This window comes from Dipodomys ordii, unplaced genomic scaffold (assembly GCF_000151885.1).
Source record: "Dipodomys ordii isolate 6190 unplaced genomic scaffold, Dord_2.0 Scaffold7, whole genome shotgun sequence".
Classification (NCBI taxonomy): domain Eukaryota; kingdom Metazoa; phylum Chordata; class Mammalia; order Rodentia; family Heteromyidae; genus Dipodomys; species Dipodomys ordii.
In genome coordinates, this window is record NW_012267223.1 from 22,927,143 (window position 1) to 22,943,478 (window position 16,336).

General features: G+C 42.5%; 1 protein-coding gene across 1 annotated transcript in view; it reads right to left on the minus strand.

Moving 5' to 3' along the window:
• Positions 1 to 16,336, minus strand: part of Dnajc7 (DnaJ (Hsp40) homolog, subfamily C, member 7) — a 38,401-nt gene that overhangs the window by 20,447 nt on the left and 1,618 nt on the right. Inside the window, exon 2 of the mRNA XM_013037992.1 lies at positions 2,004 to 2,092. Within this exon, the coding sequence (XP_012893446.1) occupies positions 2,004 to 2,092 (89 nt within the window). The remainder of the gene's footprint in view (positions 1 to 2,003; positions 2,093 to 16,336) is intronic.

Genomic DNA, 16,336 nt, shown 5'->3' on the forward strand with positions numbered 1-16,336 from the left:
AAAAAGCCGGAAGTGGTGCTGTGGCTCAAGTGGTAGAGCGCTAGCCTTGAGCTGAAGAGCTGAAGGACAGCGCCCATGCCCAGAATTCAGGACCACTCCAACCCCCCAAAAAAAGCTGGAAGTAGCACAGTGGTTCAAATGGTAAGAGTGCTAGCCTTGAGCAAAAGAAGCTCAAGGGCAGTGCCCAGGCTCCAATTTCAAGCCCCAGGACCAGCAGCACAATAAACAGCAAATATCCAAGTGACCCTGGGCAGAAAAGAGGCTCTCACTCTGCTTTAGGGGACTGGTAGATGGCATTTACTTCCAGTAATAAAACAGAATAAAAGAGCACAAAGAATGGCTCTGAAGTACACTGATTATCTTTTAGGAGAAATAGTTTACATCCCTTTAAAAAACTGTCTTTTAGCCGGGCGCTGGTGGCTCACGCCTGTAATCCTAGCTACTCAGGAGGCTGATCTGAGGATCTCGGTTCAAAGCCAGCCCGGGCAGGAGAGACCGTGAGACTCCTATCTCCAATAAACCACCAGATAACCGGAAGTGGCGCTGTAGCTCAAGTGGTAGCGCGCTCTCTTTGAGCTGAAGAGCTGAGGGACAGCGCCCAGGCCCAGAGTTCAAGCCCCACAACCGACACACACACACACAAAAACTGTCTTTTACAAAGTGACATTAGGGCTGGGAATGTGACTTAGTGGTAGAGTGCTTGCCTAACAAGTATGAAGCCCTGGGTTCAATTCCTCAGTACCACATAAGCACAAAAAAAAAAAGCCAGATGTGGGCTGGGAAGGGGGCTCAGTGGTAGAGCGCTTGCCTTGCATACATGAGGCCCTGGGTTCGATTCCTCAGCACCACATAAGCAAAAAAAAAAAAGAAAAAAGCCGGAAGTGGCGCTGTGGATCAAGTGGTAGAGTGCTAGCCTTGAGCTGAAGAGCTGAGGGATAGTGCCCAGGCAGGCCCAAAGTTCAGGCCCCACGAACGGACCAAAAAAAAAAAAAAAAAGCCAGATGTGGCACTGTGGCTCACATGGTAGAGTTAGCCTTGAGCAAAAGAAGCTCAAGGACAGTGTCCAGGCCCTGAGTTCAAGCTCAGGACTGGCAAAATAAAATAAAAAATATACAGTGATATTAAATTGCATTTACTGAGTTGGGATAGGGAGTCTGTAACAAGTTAGATAAGAAGAATGCTGGGCTGGGGGTAAGGCTCAAGGGGTAGAACACCTGCCTGACAAAAGCAAGGCCCCAAGTTCAAACCTTAGTACCACCAAAAAAAAAAGGTAGCAGAAGGGCAGTGGTGGTTCATGCCTATAATTCTAGTTGAGGCTAAGGAATGAAGCCAACTAAGGAGGCAGACAAATCTGAGATTCTTATCTTCAAGTAATCAGCAAAAAGCCTGAAGTGGAAGTGTAGCTCAAGTGGCAGAGTGCCAGCCAGCCTTTAGTGAAAAAGCTAAGCAAGAGCAAGAGGGCTGAAGTTCAAACCCCAGTACTAAGCTGGGTGTCTGTGGCTCATGCATGTAATCCTAGCTACTCAGGAGGCTGAGATCTGAGGATCAACAAAGCCAGCCTAGAATTCAAGCCCCATGACTGACCAAACAAAAACAAAAAAAAAACAGTACTGGGAAAGAGGAAGAGGGAGAAAAGGGGAGGGGGTGGAATGGGAGAGGAAGAGGAAGGAAGAAGATGGGGGTGGGGAGGAGGCACTGTCAAGGCTGATATGGAATTAAAATCTCAGCTGCCAAACTAAACATGGAGATAAGACTCCAATAATGGAATGCATCTAGGTAGGCATTTTTCTGCTGTAACATTCAATATTTCAGGAATTACCTTTAAATCACCAACTAGATCTACTCCAACTAGAAAAAGTTATCTATCACAAGATCATTAAGCCTGAAGTTCACCAACTTACCAGTTACCAGCCCACTAAGCAAAAGCCACTCCTCAAGGAGGATTATTTATAATACTATTTGGCAAGGAATATTTTCTAGCATAACTACCAGAGCCTTCTCACCTATGGCTTTTGTATAATAGTTATAAGCTTCATTGTAATCTCTCTTGGCATAGTATGCATTTCCTTGTTCCTTGAAGGTCTCTGCTTCCCTGAAAAAAAGAAAAAGAATCATGTTATTATACTCCAGAAATAATCTCTGTAACCTCACAGGAAAAACCTTTGTTCTGCAGCATCCCAGCACACTGAGCTGAAGGTTAGTGAATACTAAAAGAAATTTATAGATTTGTTCAATAGGCTGATGGACCCAAAGGAGGTGCTAATAAAATAATCCAAAATCCTAAGACGCTATTTATTTCTTCATTCATCAAACTAAATCAAGAAAATTCACATTGCTTTGCTCCTCATTTCAACCAACTGCTACGCTCCTGTAGAACATGCAAATTTATTTTATTTTTTTGTCGGTCAGTTCCATGCTATACAGAATATCCATCCATGGGGCTTGAACTCAGGGCCGGGGCACTGTCCTTAGCTTTTCACTCAAGGCTAGTGCTCTAACACTTTGAATCTCAGCATCACTTTTGGTTTTCTGGTGGCTAATTAGAGATAAGAGTCTCATGGACTTTCCTGCCTGGGCTGGCTTTGAACTGTGATCCTCAGATTTCAGCCTCCTGAGTAGTGAGGATTACAGGCATGAGCCACCAGTTCCCAGCAAAATGCATGTTTGTTCCAAGAAAAATCTTGGTTGTTTTGTTTTTTTCTATCTTCAATACATACTAAAAAGAAAAAGAAATAGGTTTAGAGTTGTGTGGTTTACAGACAAAAGATACTACATATATACAAACATACTATATGGATTTTTTTTGTTTGCGATTTTGTTGTGCTGGGATCAAATCCAGGGACTGTGTGTGCACACGAGGTAAGTACGCTACCACTACCATTGAGTTACATTCCCAGCCCAACGTCATAGATATTAACACTGGTGATGATATGAGCATTTACAGCTTGGTTCTATGGACATGTGCACTGAAGAGATTCTTGATTTATTTACTTATGAACTGGCATAGCTGCCTTTCTTTTATTGGGGCAATCCTTCCTTTCCATTCTTCTCTTATCACTGTCCTGGCAAGCCCTACTAACATGAAAAGACTGCTAGAAGAAGGAAAATGGAAGAACTTATAAATGTAGACAGATTTGAACTATGATGGATCTAAATCTGCTTGAGTTAATTTTATTATACCAACTGTCACAATGATGTGAAATGTCCTCTGCTATTATAAGTCCTCAAAAAGGTAGAGCGCTTGCCTTGAACTGAAGAGCTGAGGGACAGCGCCCAGGCCCAGAGTTCAAGCCCCACGACCGACCAAAAAAAAAAAAAAAATCCTCAAAAAAAGATCCTTGAATTTCAAGGCATAAAGTACCAACTGAAATCTTACTACATGGGATACAAGTTCTATAAAGCTAAATTAAGCAAGATACAATAAAAACTATAAGGAATCAAGAGACAGTCCAAGGAATTTGAAGAGCTCCTCCAAAACTGGATTTCAGAAGTTAAGCCAACCTGCCATTAAGAAATTTAACAGTAAATTCCAAAACAGAGAACAATCTAAACTATATCCAAGAAGATCTGCCCTTTTTTTTTTCTTTTTCCTTTTCTGGTGGTACTGGAGACTGAATTAAGGACTCTGTGCTTACAAGGCAGGTACTTTACCATTTTGGGCCATGTGCCCAGCCCCATTTGCTCCTGTTTGTCGTTGTTATTATATTTTTTCCCCTGGTCCTGGGGCTTGAACTCAGGGATCTGGGTGCTGTCACTGAGTTTTTTTGCTCAAGGCTGGTGCTCTACCATTTGAGCCACAGATTTACTTTCAGCTTTTTGGTGGCAAATTAGGGATAAAGAATGTTATGGAGTTGGGCACCAGTGGCTCTCACCTGTAACCCTATCTACTCCAGAGGCTGAGATCTGAGAATTGAAGTTCAAAGCCAGTCAGGGCAGGAAAGTCTGTGAGACTCTTATCTCCAATTTACCACTAAAAAGCCAGATGTGAACCTGAAGCAAAAAAGGGCTCCACGACAGCGCACGCACATACATATACACACAGAGTCATGAACTTTCCCACCCAGGCTGGCTTTGAACCTCAATCCTCAGATCTCACCCTCCTGGGTAGCTAAGATTATAGATGTGAGCCACTAGTGCCCAGCTTGGTTATATGTGCTGTGTAGAGAAGGGGTTTAGAATTTAGGCCTCTCTCTCTTGCTCAACTTTTCTGATTAGACTGGTGCTCTATCACTTGAGCCATGCCTCAAGTTCCAGTTTTTTGCTAGTTAATTGGATGTAAGTCTCAAGGATTTCTCTGCCAGGCTGTTTTGAACCTCATTCCTCAGATTTCAGCCTACCAAATAGCTAGGATTATAGCCAAGAGAGACAGGCACCCAGATCCTTGGCTATTTTTGAAGCAGGGTCTTGACTTATAATAGGACTGCCTGGGCTACAATCCTCCTTGGGCTTCCCACTGTGGCTGGGGATGACAGATGCAAGCTATGCATTCAGCCATTGTGCTTCTCCCATAGCTGGGATAGCCACTACACAAGAGTCACTGATTGAAATGGAGTCTTGAGAAATTTTATGCTCAGGTGGACTTGAGTCACAGTTTCTGTCTCTGCCTCCTATGTGTCTAAAAAAAATTTTTTTTTTTTTTTTGGTGGTGGTAACTAGGGTTTGAATTCACGAGCCACACTTCCAACTCTTGCTTCTTCCTTAATCATCTAGTAGTTAAGAATATACAAATCCTTGTGGAAAACCAAAGGCATTGGTAGTAAGGCAGATACTGTGACAGCAGTATAAGTCTTGTTAGTCACAAGTGAAATTAGACCTAAAACTATTGAAAAGTGCCTATCTTTCCCAAAACACTCAGGCTATTAAGTGTAGTGGCTTCTAGTAAAAAGCCAAAGGATAATCTCTGGAAATTATTAATAATTACTGAGGTCAAATACTCTTCCTATCTACAAACAACTGGCTAGATATCACTGCTCCTATATTTCCAAAGACATTAAGTGTTAGATCTTAAATAACTTGCCCCAAATCAGGAATGTGACCCATACTGATTAAGAGTACAAAGCATGTGCACTTCAACTATATTTGGCTAACACTCACTTATTCTTGATACTTTAAAATTTAATTTTTGTTACTGGGAATATCACATGAATAATAAATATGATATTTAAAAAACATAATATAGTTATATCATTTAAAATTCAACCCCCAAACTGAAATTTAGGTTGAAACAAGCTAAATAGCATTCCCAACAATTAAATCATAGAGAGTTAGGGCTCCTTTCTCTTTAAGACGTAAGACTTAAGAGAACTGGACTTTGCCTCCCCCAAGAAATGCATTTCATTTTAGTAAATGGTGAGTAGATTCCATTCTAGAGCAAACAAAGCAAGTAATGTAGAGTCAGCCCACAGAAAAAAGAACAAGAATTGTGTTGTGACAAGTTACTATGTTTTTAACCTCACACTGTACAGCACAGGGCCAGAATTAGCTAGTCCCACACAACTGCCTCATGAAAAGAACTTATTTTCATAGAAACATGGCTGATTAACAGCTGCCTAAACAATGGGCACTTAGTGCTTTTAGACTGAATGCTCATTTTTTGCCTCCAGGCAAAAAAAGTGGAGACCCTCCTTCATTTTGAAACTTCCCATCAAAATACACAACAAACTTTAACCATTAGCTCTGACCCTGCGAAACCAGCAGAGGAAAAGAGTGGATCCTTTGGAATCCAGCATGGCAGCAACAAGAACTGATAAGGCTCCATCAGGAATGATTCCTGGGTCAAATCCATTCAAGGCTTGCCCTGGAAGTCTGAGAAAGGCTGAAGCTTGTTCAAGTTGCTCTTACAGCAAAGTGACTGAAGGGATGAGGTATCAAAGGTGTGGGACTAGAAAAGAAAGAGAAGACGGGGCTGGGAAGTTGGCTCAGTGGTAGAGTGCTTGCCTCACATGCATGAGAGCTGGGTTTGATTCCTCAGCATCACGTAAGCAGGGGGGAAAAAGCCGGAAGTGGTGCCGTGGCTCAAGTGGTAAGGCAGCACTAGCCTTGAGCTGAATAGCTAAGGGACAGCACCCAGGCCCAGAGTTCAGCCCCCACGACAGACAAAAAAGAAAAAGAAAAAGAAAAAGGAGAAGAGCTGGTTAACACTGGAATTGAGGGCAACCTGACAGTGGCATCTGTTATTACACTACTCACTGCCAGGGTCAATTTATTTGACAACCAAATGAAACACTTGAATACTGGGAAAGAATTGGATTAACTTAAAATTCCCAAAGGAGGGCTGGGAGGGTAGCTTAGTGGTAGAGTGCCTGCCTAACATGCATGAAGCCCTGGGTTCGATTCCTCAGCACCACATAAGCAGAAAAAGCTGGAAGTGGCGCTGTGGATCAAGTGGTAAAGCACTAGCCTTGAGCTAGTGCTAGAGCTGAGGGACAGCGCCCAGGCCCAGAGTTCAGGCCCCACGACCGGACCCAAAAAAAAAAAATCCCCAAGGACCAAATTCAACTATAGGGTATTTTCTTTGTATACAGATTTAAACTGAGACTAAGTCCTAAAATACTACAACAAAATGCAGACTTGGCCATTAGCTACCAAGCCACAAAACATATCTTGTGCTTTATCAGATTTTCAAAGCCTCCAACAGGGGAGGTGCAAGTGAAGTACCCAAGCTGGCTGCACAGGTTTCCTAGCTCCTAGAAGCCTAGTATATACTGCTTTTTGTTGTTGTTCTATTTTTAAAGGAAAAAAACCTCACATCTTATTACCATCCCTTCCCATCTCCCACCCTTCCCCCCCATTTATCATTTTTCTTTGAAGGCCTATGTTCCCCCCCACCCCAGATCATTAGTGTCAAGGGTTTTTTTTTGTTTTGTTTTTGTTTTTTTTTTTGCCCGTCGTGGGGCCTGAACTCTGGGCCTGGGTACTGTCCCTCAGCTCTTCAGCTCAAGGCTAGCGCTCTACCACTTGAGCTACAGCGCCACTTCCGGCTTTTTCTGTGGTGCTGAGGAATCGAACCCAGGGCATCATGCATGCAAGGCAAGCACTCTACCACTGAGTCACCTTCCCAGCCCAATGTCAAGGTTTTTAAATTAAAATGAATCTACCTAGTTTCCTATCAAATCTGTGGGTCAACTCTAAGGAAATTAAGCACCACAGCTTTGATTCACCAAGAGATTCTTGAAATGATTCTACCTTTACCACTTTGTTGTAAAGTTTTTCCATTATCTTTGACACTGTCCTGTGGTGTAGTTTAAAAAAAAATCTCCAAGTGACCACAGATAATAATTATTCAATAAGGTTTCTAGTGTAAGAAACCTTGACATGGGGCTAGAGATGTAGATCGGGTGGTAGAGCATCAGCCAATGAGCAAAAGTGCCAGACAAGATTCAAGTCCTAATCCTTTTTAAATGGCTGTTCCAGTGTCTCTCAATCTGGGATCAGTTCTGGCTCCCAGGGGATTTTGGCACTCTCTGGAGACAATGTGGGCCTTCAAGTCCAGGAAGGGGTTGGAGAAAGCACTTGCCAATGAGCAAAAGCGGCAGGTACTGGGTTCAAGTGCCAGTCTCAGATAAAGAAAGGGAAAGAGGACCAAAAAAAAAAGAGGAAGGAAAGAAAGAGGGAGAGAGAGAATCGAGGAGGGAGGAAAGGAGGGAGGGAAGGAAGAAGGAAAGAAGGAAGGAAGGATGGAAGGAAGGAAGGAGTTAAAAAGTTTTTCAGACAATCTGTCCTCTCTGCATCAATATCAGCACTAGAAGGCCTAGTCTTCCTTCTGACAGATGTGAGTAAGCAGAATACATTACTTTCTTGATCTGCTTTGCTATCTTAAAATGTCTTTGTTTATCAGAAATAACTTCACTGGTCAGAAAACTGTGGGTTTCAAAACTATTATAGTCGGGCACCAGAGGCTCACACAAATAATACTAGCTTCTCAGGAGGCTGAGATTTGAAGATTGCAAACCCCGCCCAGAGAGCAAAATACATGAGACTCCTATCTCCAGAAAACTACCAAAAAACAAACAACAACAACAAAACGAGAATGGAGCTCAAGTAGTAGAGTGCTAGCCTTGAGCAAAAAAGCTCAGGGACAGCATCCAGGCTCTTAGTTCAAGCCCCAGGACCACACACACACACAAAAGAAAACCTGTTCTATATTATGTGTCTGAAAATCTGGTTATCCTTTGTGTATACAGGTCCAGGTTTTCTCTCCCAATTTAGTATTCTTTCATTTCTGACACCAATTACTCCAACAAATATTACCACAGGAGATCATTTGATACCACATAGGTCTTAGTAAAGCTCAGAATCATGTGATAAAATGAGACAATTCGGACCTATAATCATTGCCCAACTCTGCACATTTACAGCTTGGTCAAATTAAAAACACGTTAGAAGCCAGGCGCCAGTGGCTCACACCCATGATCCTACATAATCAAGAGGCTGAGATCTGAGATTGTAGTTCAAAGCCAGCCTGGGCAAGAAAGTCTGTGAAACTCGTTTCTCCACTAAACTACAAAAAAAGCCACAAGTAGAACTGTGGCTCAAGTAATAAAGTGCTAGCCTTTGGCACAAAAGCTCTGGGACAGCACTCAAACCCAGGACCAGCACGCACACAAAAAACAAAAAATCCACACATTAAAAACACCGTACTTAACACTGCAATGTGCCACAAAATAGATGTCCTATAAAATTTCCCATTTTGTCTTTAAAACTACTAAGTCAAACACATCCTTAAGCCAACTAGTTAACTTTTCAGCAATTAACAAGTACTCAGAAATTTTAGTCAGCCTTAGGTTATGCTGGATTCATTGAGTAGTTTGTTTTTTTATTTTTAATATACTTATAGTTGGATTCACTCTGGATTTTCTTGACATAGCACATATTTGTAGAGTATTAAAACAGGGGTGAGATTTTTCATCAGTTGTAAAATATTGAGCTGAAGAGCTCAGAGACAGTGCCAGGCCCAAGTCCCATGACCGACCCCCCCCCCAAAAAAATTTGTTCCAGAGGGTGGGAGGAATGGGGGAAAAAATACTCCATTGAACTAAATAATTAACACTAGCATAATTTAACTATGTGTGTAACCTAGAAAGTTCATTGGAGCCGGGCGCTGGTGGCTCACGCCTGTAATCCTAGCTACTCAGGAGGCTGAGATCTGAGGATCGTGGTTCAAAGCCAGCCCGGGCAGGAGAGACCGTGAGACTCCTATCTCCAATAAACCACCAGAAAAAACAGAAGTGGCGCTGTAGCTCAAGTGGTAGAGGGCTCTCCTTGAGCTGAAGAGCTGAGGGACAGCGCCCAGGCCCAGAGTTCAAGCCCCACAAAAGTTCATTCGATTTTTACATAATAAGAGAATACCATGCTGCTTTTATTTTGGCTGAAATAATTTCTAATATTCTCTCCCGTTAACACTAATAATGATTTGAACCAAAATAGATGCTGTCGAGTTCAAGTGACATAAGTCTGTAGTACTAGCTACTAAGAAAACTAAGGTCTGGATGACTGAGATCTAAAGCCAGCCAAGGCAGAAAAGTCCTTGAGATTCCATCTCCGAAAAATTTGGCAAAAAGCTGAACTGGACATATGGTTTAAGTGGTAGAGTTTAAGGATAATACCCTTTACTGGCCACCCCACATACTCCCTAAGAAAAAAATAGATGCAGAAACTTTAAAAGGGGGTTGGGTTTTTAACTTTTTGCACTTTTATTGGCATATTTTCTACTATTCCTGAAGTGAAAATCAAAATCCAGTTTGCTAAAATTAAAATTGAGGACAAAATAGTTTATTCTGTAGGAGCAGAGAAATATTTAAAGGCCTGAGACTCTACAGGCTATTAATACTTTATTCTACTAATGAATTAAGTAGTTCGAAGTTCATGTGTTCATTCATTCATTGAAAAGGGGCTTTGCTAAATAGCCCAGGCTGGCCTTGCACTTGCAATACTGGGATCACAGGCATCTGTCACCATTTACAGGGAGATAAGTATCTTCAGGTATTCCCATTTTGTTTACTATCAAAATAGCAACTTATGGATTATTGTGCCCCATTTCTTTTATTCAACCAAATTTACTAGCTGCTTGTACATCTAGAAATGTCCTCCACCCTTCAGAATTTATGGGATCTTGGCCAGTCTCAGAGTAAAAATTCTTTTCTCCTTCCCACTGCCTAAGACCTCTTGTCCCCAATGGCATGTCACAGAGCCTGTTTCATGTTGTACTCTCTCTGACCTTCATGAGAGAATTTTAAGAAAAAGGAGCCCAGAACCTAACATACCATCTTACAAAAAGCAAGTTATTCCACTTAAAAAAAAAAAGATCTAATCTAGGAGCTGAACATCAATTGCACAAATAATGTAGTAGTTGCAAAGTACTGCATGCTGAATGCTTTATAACTGATCAGAAAAATAGGTTGGACTCTATCCACCTTCTATGTATTTGCAAAACTATTCGGCTTTCTTTACAACTTCCCACAGAATGAATAGCTGTTACTTGCTTTCACTTCAAACAACAATTACAACGAGCCCTCCTAACGGGGCACTGGTAGTTCACACCTGTGTTCCTCACTACTTAGGAGGCTGAGACCTGAGGATCTCGGTTCAAAGCCATCCTGGGCAGGAAAGTCCATGAGACTCTGATCTTCAATCAACCACCAAAAAGCTGGAAGTGGAGGTATGGCTCAATTGATAAGAGTGAAAAAGCTAAAGGACAGGGCCCAGGCCCCGAGTTCAAGCTCCAGTACCAACACACACAGACACACACAGACACACACAGATACACACAGACACACACACACAGACACACACACACAGACACAGACACACACACACAGACACACACACAGACACACACACACAGACACACACACACACACACACACACAGACACACACACACACACACCCCTAATACACCCAAAAAGAGGATCTTTGTCTTTCAGGTGGAAGACAAAGATGAAAAAAAATCCCTTAACAAAGTAATTCAATTGTTTTCTGAACATTCAGGGAGATGCCTTAACAGAAGCAGAGTCAGAAGGGACCCAAGTATACCCAGAGGTCATGGACTGAGTCTATATAGGGCAGCAGCGCTCTCTACTGCTGGAGAAGTGAAGGACACCAGGCTGCATGCTGGAGCTGGCTAAGTCTTACTTAGTTGAAGGAAAGCCACCAGCCAATTCAGTCCAACAGAAATCCCATCACTGCAGGCTGATATTCACACAGAAATTGTTATCTGAATTGTGACTTTTAAACTTAATACCAGTTCAGCCCGGCACCAGTGGCTCATACCCGTAATCCTATCTACTCAGGAAGATGAGATCTGAGGATCACAGTTCAAAGCCAGCCTGGGCAGGAAAGTCTGTGAGACTCTGATCTCCAATTAATCACCAGAAAATAGGAAGTAGCACTGTGGCTCCAGTGGTAGAGTGCTTGCCTTGATCCGAAGAGCTCAGGGACAGTGTCCAGGCCCCAGAGTTCAAGCCCCACAACCGACAAAAAAATAAAAAATAAAATAAACCTTATATCAGTTCGTTAAATAAGAAGCATCACAATCTATGGCAACCTAGACTCTGTCTGGGGAGAGGGGACCAAAGCAGTTATCTCTGAGTAATGAGCTTCTCTGAAGCAATTTTAGTGCCCAAGTCACTAGCTTTCCATGATTAGCCAGAGGCTTGTTCATAATATAGCCTCAAACCTATTTTCCCCATTCAGTAACATCTAATACTACCCTAATCATGACACTGATAGCCCTCAAAGGTCTAGAACTAAGAAACTACAATTTTTTTTAAGGCTGCTTCCTGATGTTTTCAGAGTGTGGAGGTTAGAAATAGGAACCAGAGAAGTTGGGACTGTCCACTCTATTTTTCTTCTCAAAGATCTTGTGGGTTGCCAGGCACTGATGGCTCACACCTGTAATCCTAGTTACTCAGGACGCTGAGATCTGAGGATCATGGTTCAAAGCCAGCCCAGGTAGGGAAGTCTCTTATCTCCAATGAAGACTTTTATTTCCAATTAACCACCACAGAAGTGGCACTATGGCTCAAAGTGGTAGAGCCCTAGCCTTAAGCAAAAAGAGTTCAGGGATGGCACCCAGGCCCTGAGTTCAAGCCCCACGACTGGAAAAAAAAATCTATGGGTCAAGCCAGGCACGGGTGGCTCATACCTGTAATCACAGCTACTCAGGAGGCTGAGATCTGAGGATCAAAGTTCAAAGCCAGCCTGGGCAGGAAGGTCCATGAGGCACTTAACCCCAATTAACCACTAAAACGCCAGAAGTGGAGGTGGGCCTCAATGGCAGAATGCTAGTTTTGAGCAGAAAAAGCCAAATGAGAGCAAAAACAACAAAGGGTCCTGTTTGTCTCCTCACATTCTCCTTGAAAGTACTATTAGCAGTTAACACTGATTTATCTGACAATGTACCTCTCCCCAATTGTCACTTGCCAATAACAATGTCAGAATAAGACTGGGAAAGTTACATATTCCTTTTCAGATCACCACTCATCAAAAGCCCCAACTACTCAACAATCCTGCCAATCATGGAGTAAAAACACGGAATTGCCATTTTTATCTAATTGAGGGTAGAAACTGTCACTCTAGTAAAAACAAATGGCCATCTAGAGTCACTGTACTCTGAAACTTGCTCTTTCTGCTAAAATTCAGCTTAAAAGAATACCTGGAACGGCCTCTACGTAACTTCCACATCACTCGGTACTGGAGAAAGGGAAGCAAACACTCATGTAATAAGGAAGAAATGTGTGCTCTCAGAGAGATGGCATATCTACACAGCTGCTGACCATTATTCTCCAGTCTCCTAAAGTCCTAGAACAAGAAAGCAAAGGCAGGTGCCCAGTACTCATCTTTTTAAAAACTTTTAAAATGCTAGTTTCAATGACTCAACTCAACTAATCCCTGATTGGCTGGAATGTACTTTAAGGTTGAGCTTTAAGCCAATCAGAATTCTGGTCGTTGGGAATGAACTAGGACATTAGAGCAACTGCCATTCTATCCAACATTTTCATTTTGGTTTTTCCTCTCCTTCCCTCTCTTACCCTTTTTCTTTTCTCCCTCTCTTTTCCTTTTCTTTTTCCCTTGTAGTACTGGGGATTGAACCCAAGGCTGTACACATACTAGACAGGCTTTACCTCTTGAGTCATGCCCCTATCATTAACTAAACATTTCCTTAAAATTGTTCAGTTTACTTAACACTGGTTAGCGCATGAATCTAAACTCAGAAATAAGACGGCTCTTGTCTTGCCACTCGTTAGTATTAGGGTTCAATTAATTTGCTGTATTTAGAACTATGTTCATAGGTTTTACCCCTCTTTCTTTTTGTTGTTTTGTTTTTTGTCTGTCATGGGGCCTGAACTCTGGGCCTGTGAGCTGTCCCTCAGCTCTTCAGCTCAAGGCTAGAGCTCTACCACTTGAGCCACAGCACAACTTCCAGCTTTTTCTGCTTATGTTGTGCTGAGGAATCGAACCCAGAGCCTCATGCATACAAGGCAAGCACTCTACCACTGAGCCACCTTCCCAGCCCGATTTTACCCCTTTCTTAACCATAACTCATTTCTCTCATCTCCTATTTCTTCAATTCTCATTTCTCTCATCTCCTATTTCTTCAATTCTAACAGCATACTTGAACACAAATCAAATTCTAGGTCAAAGAAAAAATTCTCTTTCAGTTTGCACGCTTATTGCTATGTCCAGTTTCTTGCCCTACAACGTCAAGAGATGGTAAGAGGAACAAACTTCTAATGTTAAACGAGGTAAAAGAAAAGCAAGAGAGGCCGGGCGCTGGTGGCTCACGCCTGTAATCCTAGCTACTCAGGAGGCTGAGATCTGAGGATCGCGGTTCAAAGCCAGCCCAGGCAATAAACCACCAGAAAACCAGAAGTGGTGCTGTAGCTCAAGTGGTAGAGCGCTCGCCTTGAGCTGAAGAGCTGAGGGACAGTGCCCAGGCCCAGAGTTCAAGCCCCACGACCGACAAAAAAAAAAAAAAAAAAAGAAAAGCAAGAGGAACTCCTGAAAGTTCCTCCATTAAGCAAGGCCATAAACTCCAGAAAGCCCTAAGAAACTGTGGTAATCAAGTAGAATACAACAGAATACGGGATATGGATTTGGGTTCAGTTCTTCCTATCAGTAAATATGCCTAGAAAATTAAAAGGCAAACTCCTAATCCACAAAGGGTTTCCAATACTAGTTAGGAAAAGACTAATAAAACTGTTCTTGCCTGTGTGCATCAGGAAAGAGAAACAGATGAGTTGAGAATACTAGCTCTAGGAAGCAGGTAAGGAAGCCTGTAAGGAAGGGTATTGTGGGCTCCTAGGTCTATGACTCCCTTGAGACTTCTCAGGAAAATCTATGGCCTTAAGTTAGTTTAATGTACAAACTCTGAAATCCTATTCTCTGGCTCCTAAATAGCTTTGTCTGTTCCAGTGGGAAAAGAAAAAACCTTCATGCACAGAACTCTGATCTATTTTGGAGTGCCAACTATCTTTTACTTTAGCATCTTAGCTGTTGTGGCAAAAGAGAACTGTCAGAATAAGAAAAAAAAAAAGTCTTTTCTCTCTAGACATTCTAAAGCTAAGGAAATAATATAGCCATTTAAAATGCTGCAATCCTAGGCCCAGTGTCTTCAAAGCTCCTCTCATCTTACCTGCTGTGGGACTATGATAATTTAGCAATAGCAGCAAGATGCACAGGAGCCAAGATGTAAGGGAGAAAGATTCCTTGCGGGGCCTCACCAAAAAAAAAAACAAACCACCAAATGATCCATCAACTCATGTCCCTAAGTGAACTGGTAGTAGGAATGTAACAAGAGAAACAGAAACTTAGCCAAGTGACCTTAACCAAGCCAAATAGTAAGTGGGAATTTGTAACCCTGCTCTCTACTCTGCTACACAGGATTCCAAGAAACATGAAAAATGTAAAACATTCTCCTTCAAAAATACTAAATCTCGGGGCTGGGAAGGTGGCTCAGTGGTAGAGCGATTGCCTTGCATGCCTGAGGCCCTGGGTTCGATTCCTCAGCACCACATAAGCAAAAAGAAAAAAGCTGGAAGTGGCGCTGTGGCTCAAGTGGTAGAGCACTAGCCTTGAGCTGAAGAGCTGAGGGACAGCGCCCAGGCCCAGAGTTCAGGCCCCACGACCGGACCCTCCCCCCCCCAAAAAATACTAAATCTCGGGCTGGGAAGGTAGCTCAGTGATAGAGCACTTGCCATGCAAAAATACTAAATCTCTATTCCATTTTTACCACTGGAAGACCATAAATAAGGCTTTTTTCATACTAACAGATTTTTTTTTTTTTTTGGTCAGTCATGGGGTTTGAACTCTGGGCCTGAGCGCTGTCCCTCAGCTCTTTAGCTTAAGGCTAGCACTCTACCACTTGAGCTACAGAGCTACTTCCAATTTTCTGGTGGTTTATTGGAGATAAGAGTCTCACGGACTTTCCTGCCTGGGCTGGCTTTGAACTTCGATCCTCAGATCTCAGCCTCCTGAGTTGCTAGGATTACAGGCGTGAGCCACTGGCGCCCCCCATTTGCTGCAATTTTATAATGCAACATCCTCTAAAGCTGTGATTTTGTTTTGTTTTGTTTGGTGTCAATCCTGAAGCTGGAACTCAAGACCTGAGCACTGTCCCTAAGCTTCTTTGCTCAAGGCTAACACTCTACCACTTAAGCCACAGCTCTGCTTCCAGCTTTTTTTTTTTTTTAAATTGGAGGTGAGTCTCATAGAAAGCCTGGCACCGGTGGCTTACACCAGTAATCCTAGCTACTCAGGAGGCTGAGAGCTGAGGATCACGATTCTGATCTCCAATTAATTCAGATCTCCAATTAACCACCAAAAAAACGCAAGTGGGGCTCAGGTGGTAGAGCACTCACCTTGAGCTGAAGAGCTCAGGTTCAGCACCCAGGCCCAAGTTTAAGCCCCCCGACCAAACAAACAAGTTTCATGAACCTTCCTGCCTGGGCTGGCTTTGAACCGTGCTCCTCAGATCTCAGCCTCCTGAGTAGCTTGGATTACAGGTAAGAGCCATCAGCACCCAGCTGATTTTTGTTTTTAAGGAATTTGTTTAGATAGAGGGACTCTGAAGTGAAGCCCAAATTAGGGACATCCCTGCAACAGATTTATACTGCGTAGGGTAAGTTTCCTAAATGACATATGGCCAAAGTCCCTATATATAGCACTAAGACCTACTAGATACTAAAATCTAGTCTTAGGTTTGAGTTTTCACATCATTTCATTATTCAAAGTTAACCAACTAACTTAATCAGTCCATTAATATCATTAAGGAACAGCAAAATGGGAAACAAAACTCCCCAACACAAACTGAATATAAATGCATTATAAGGATTTAC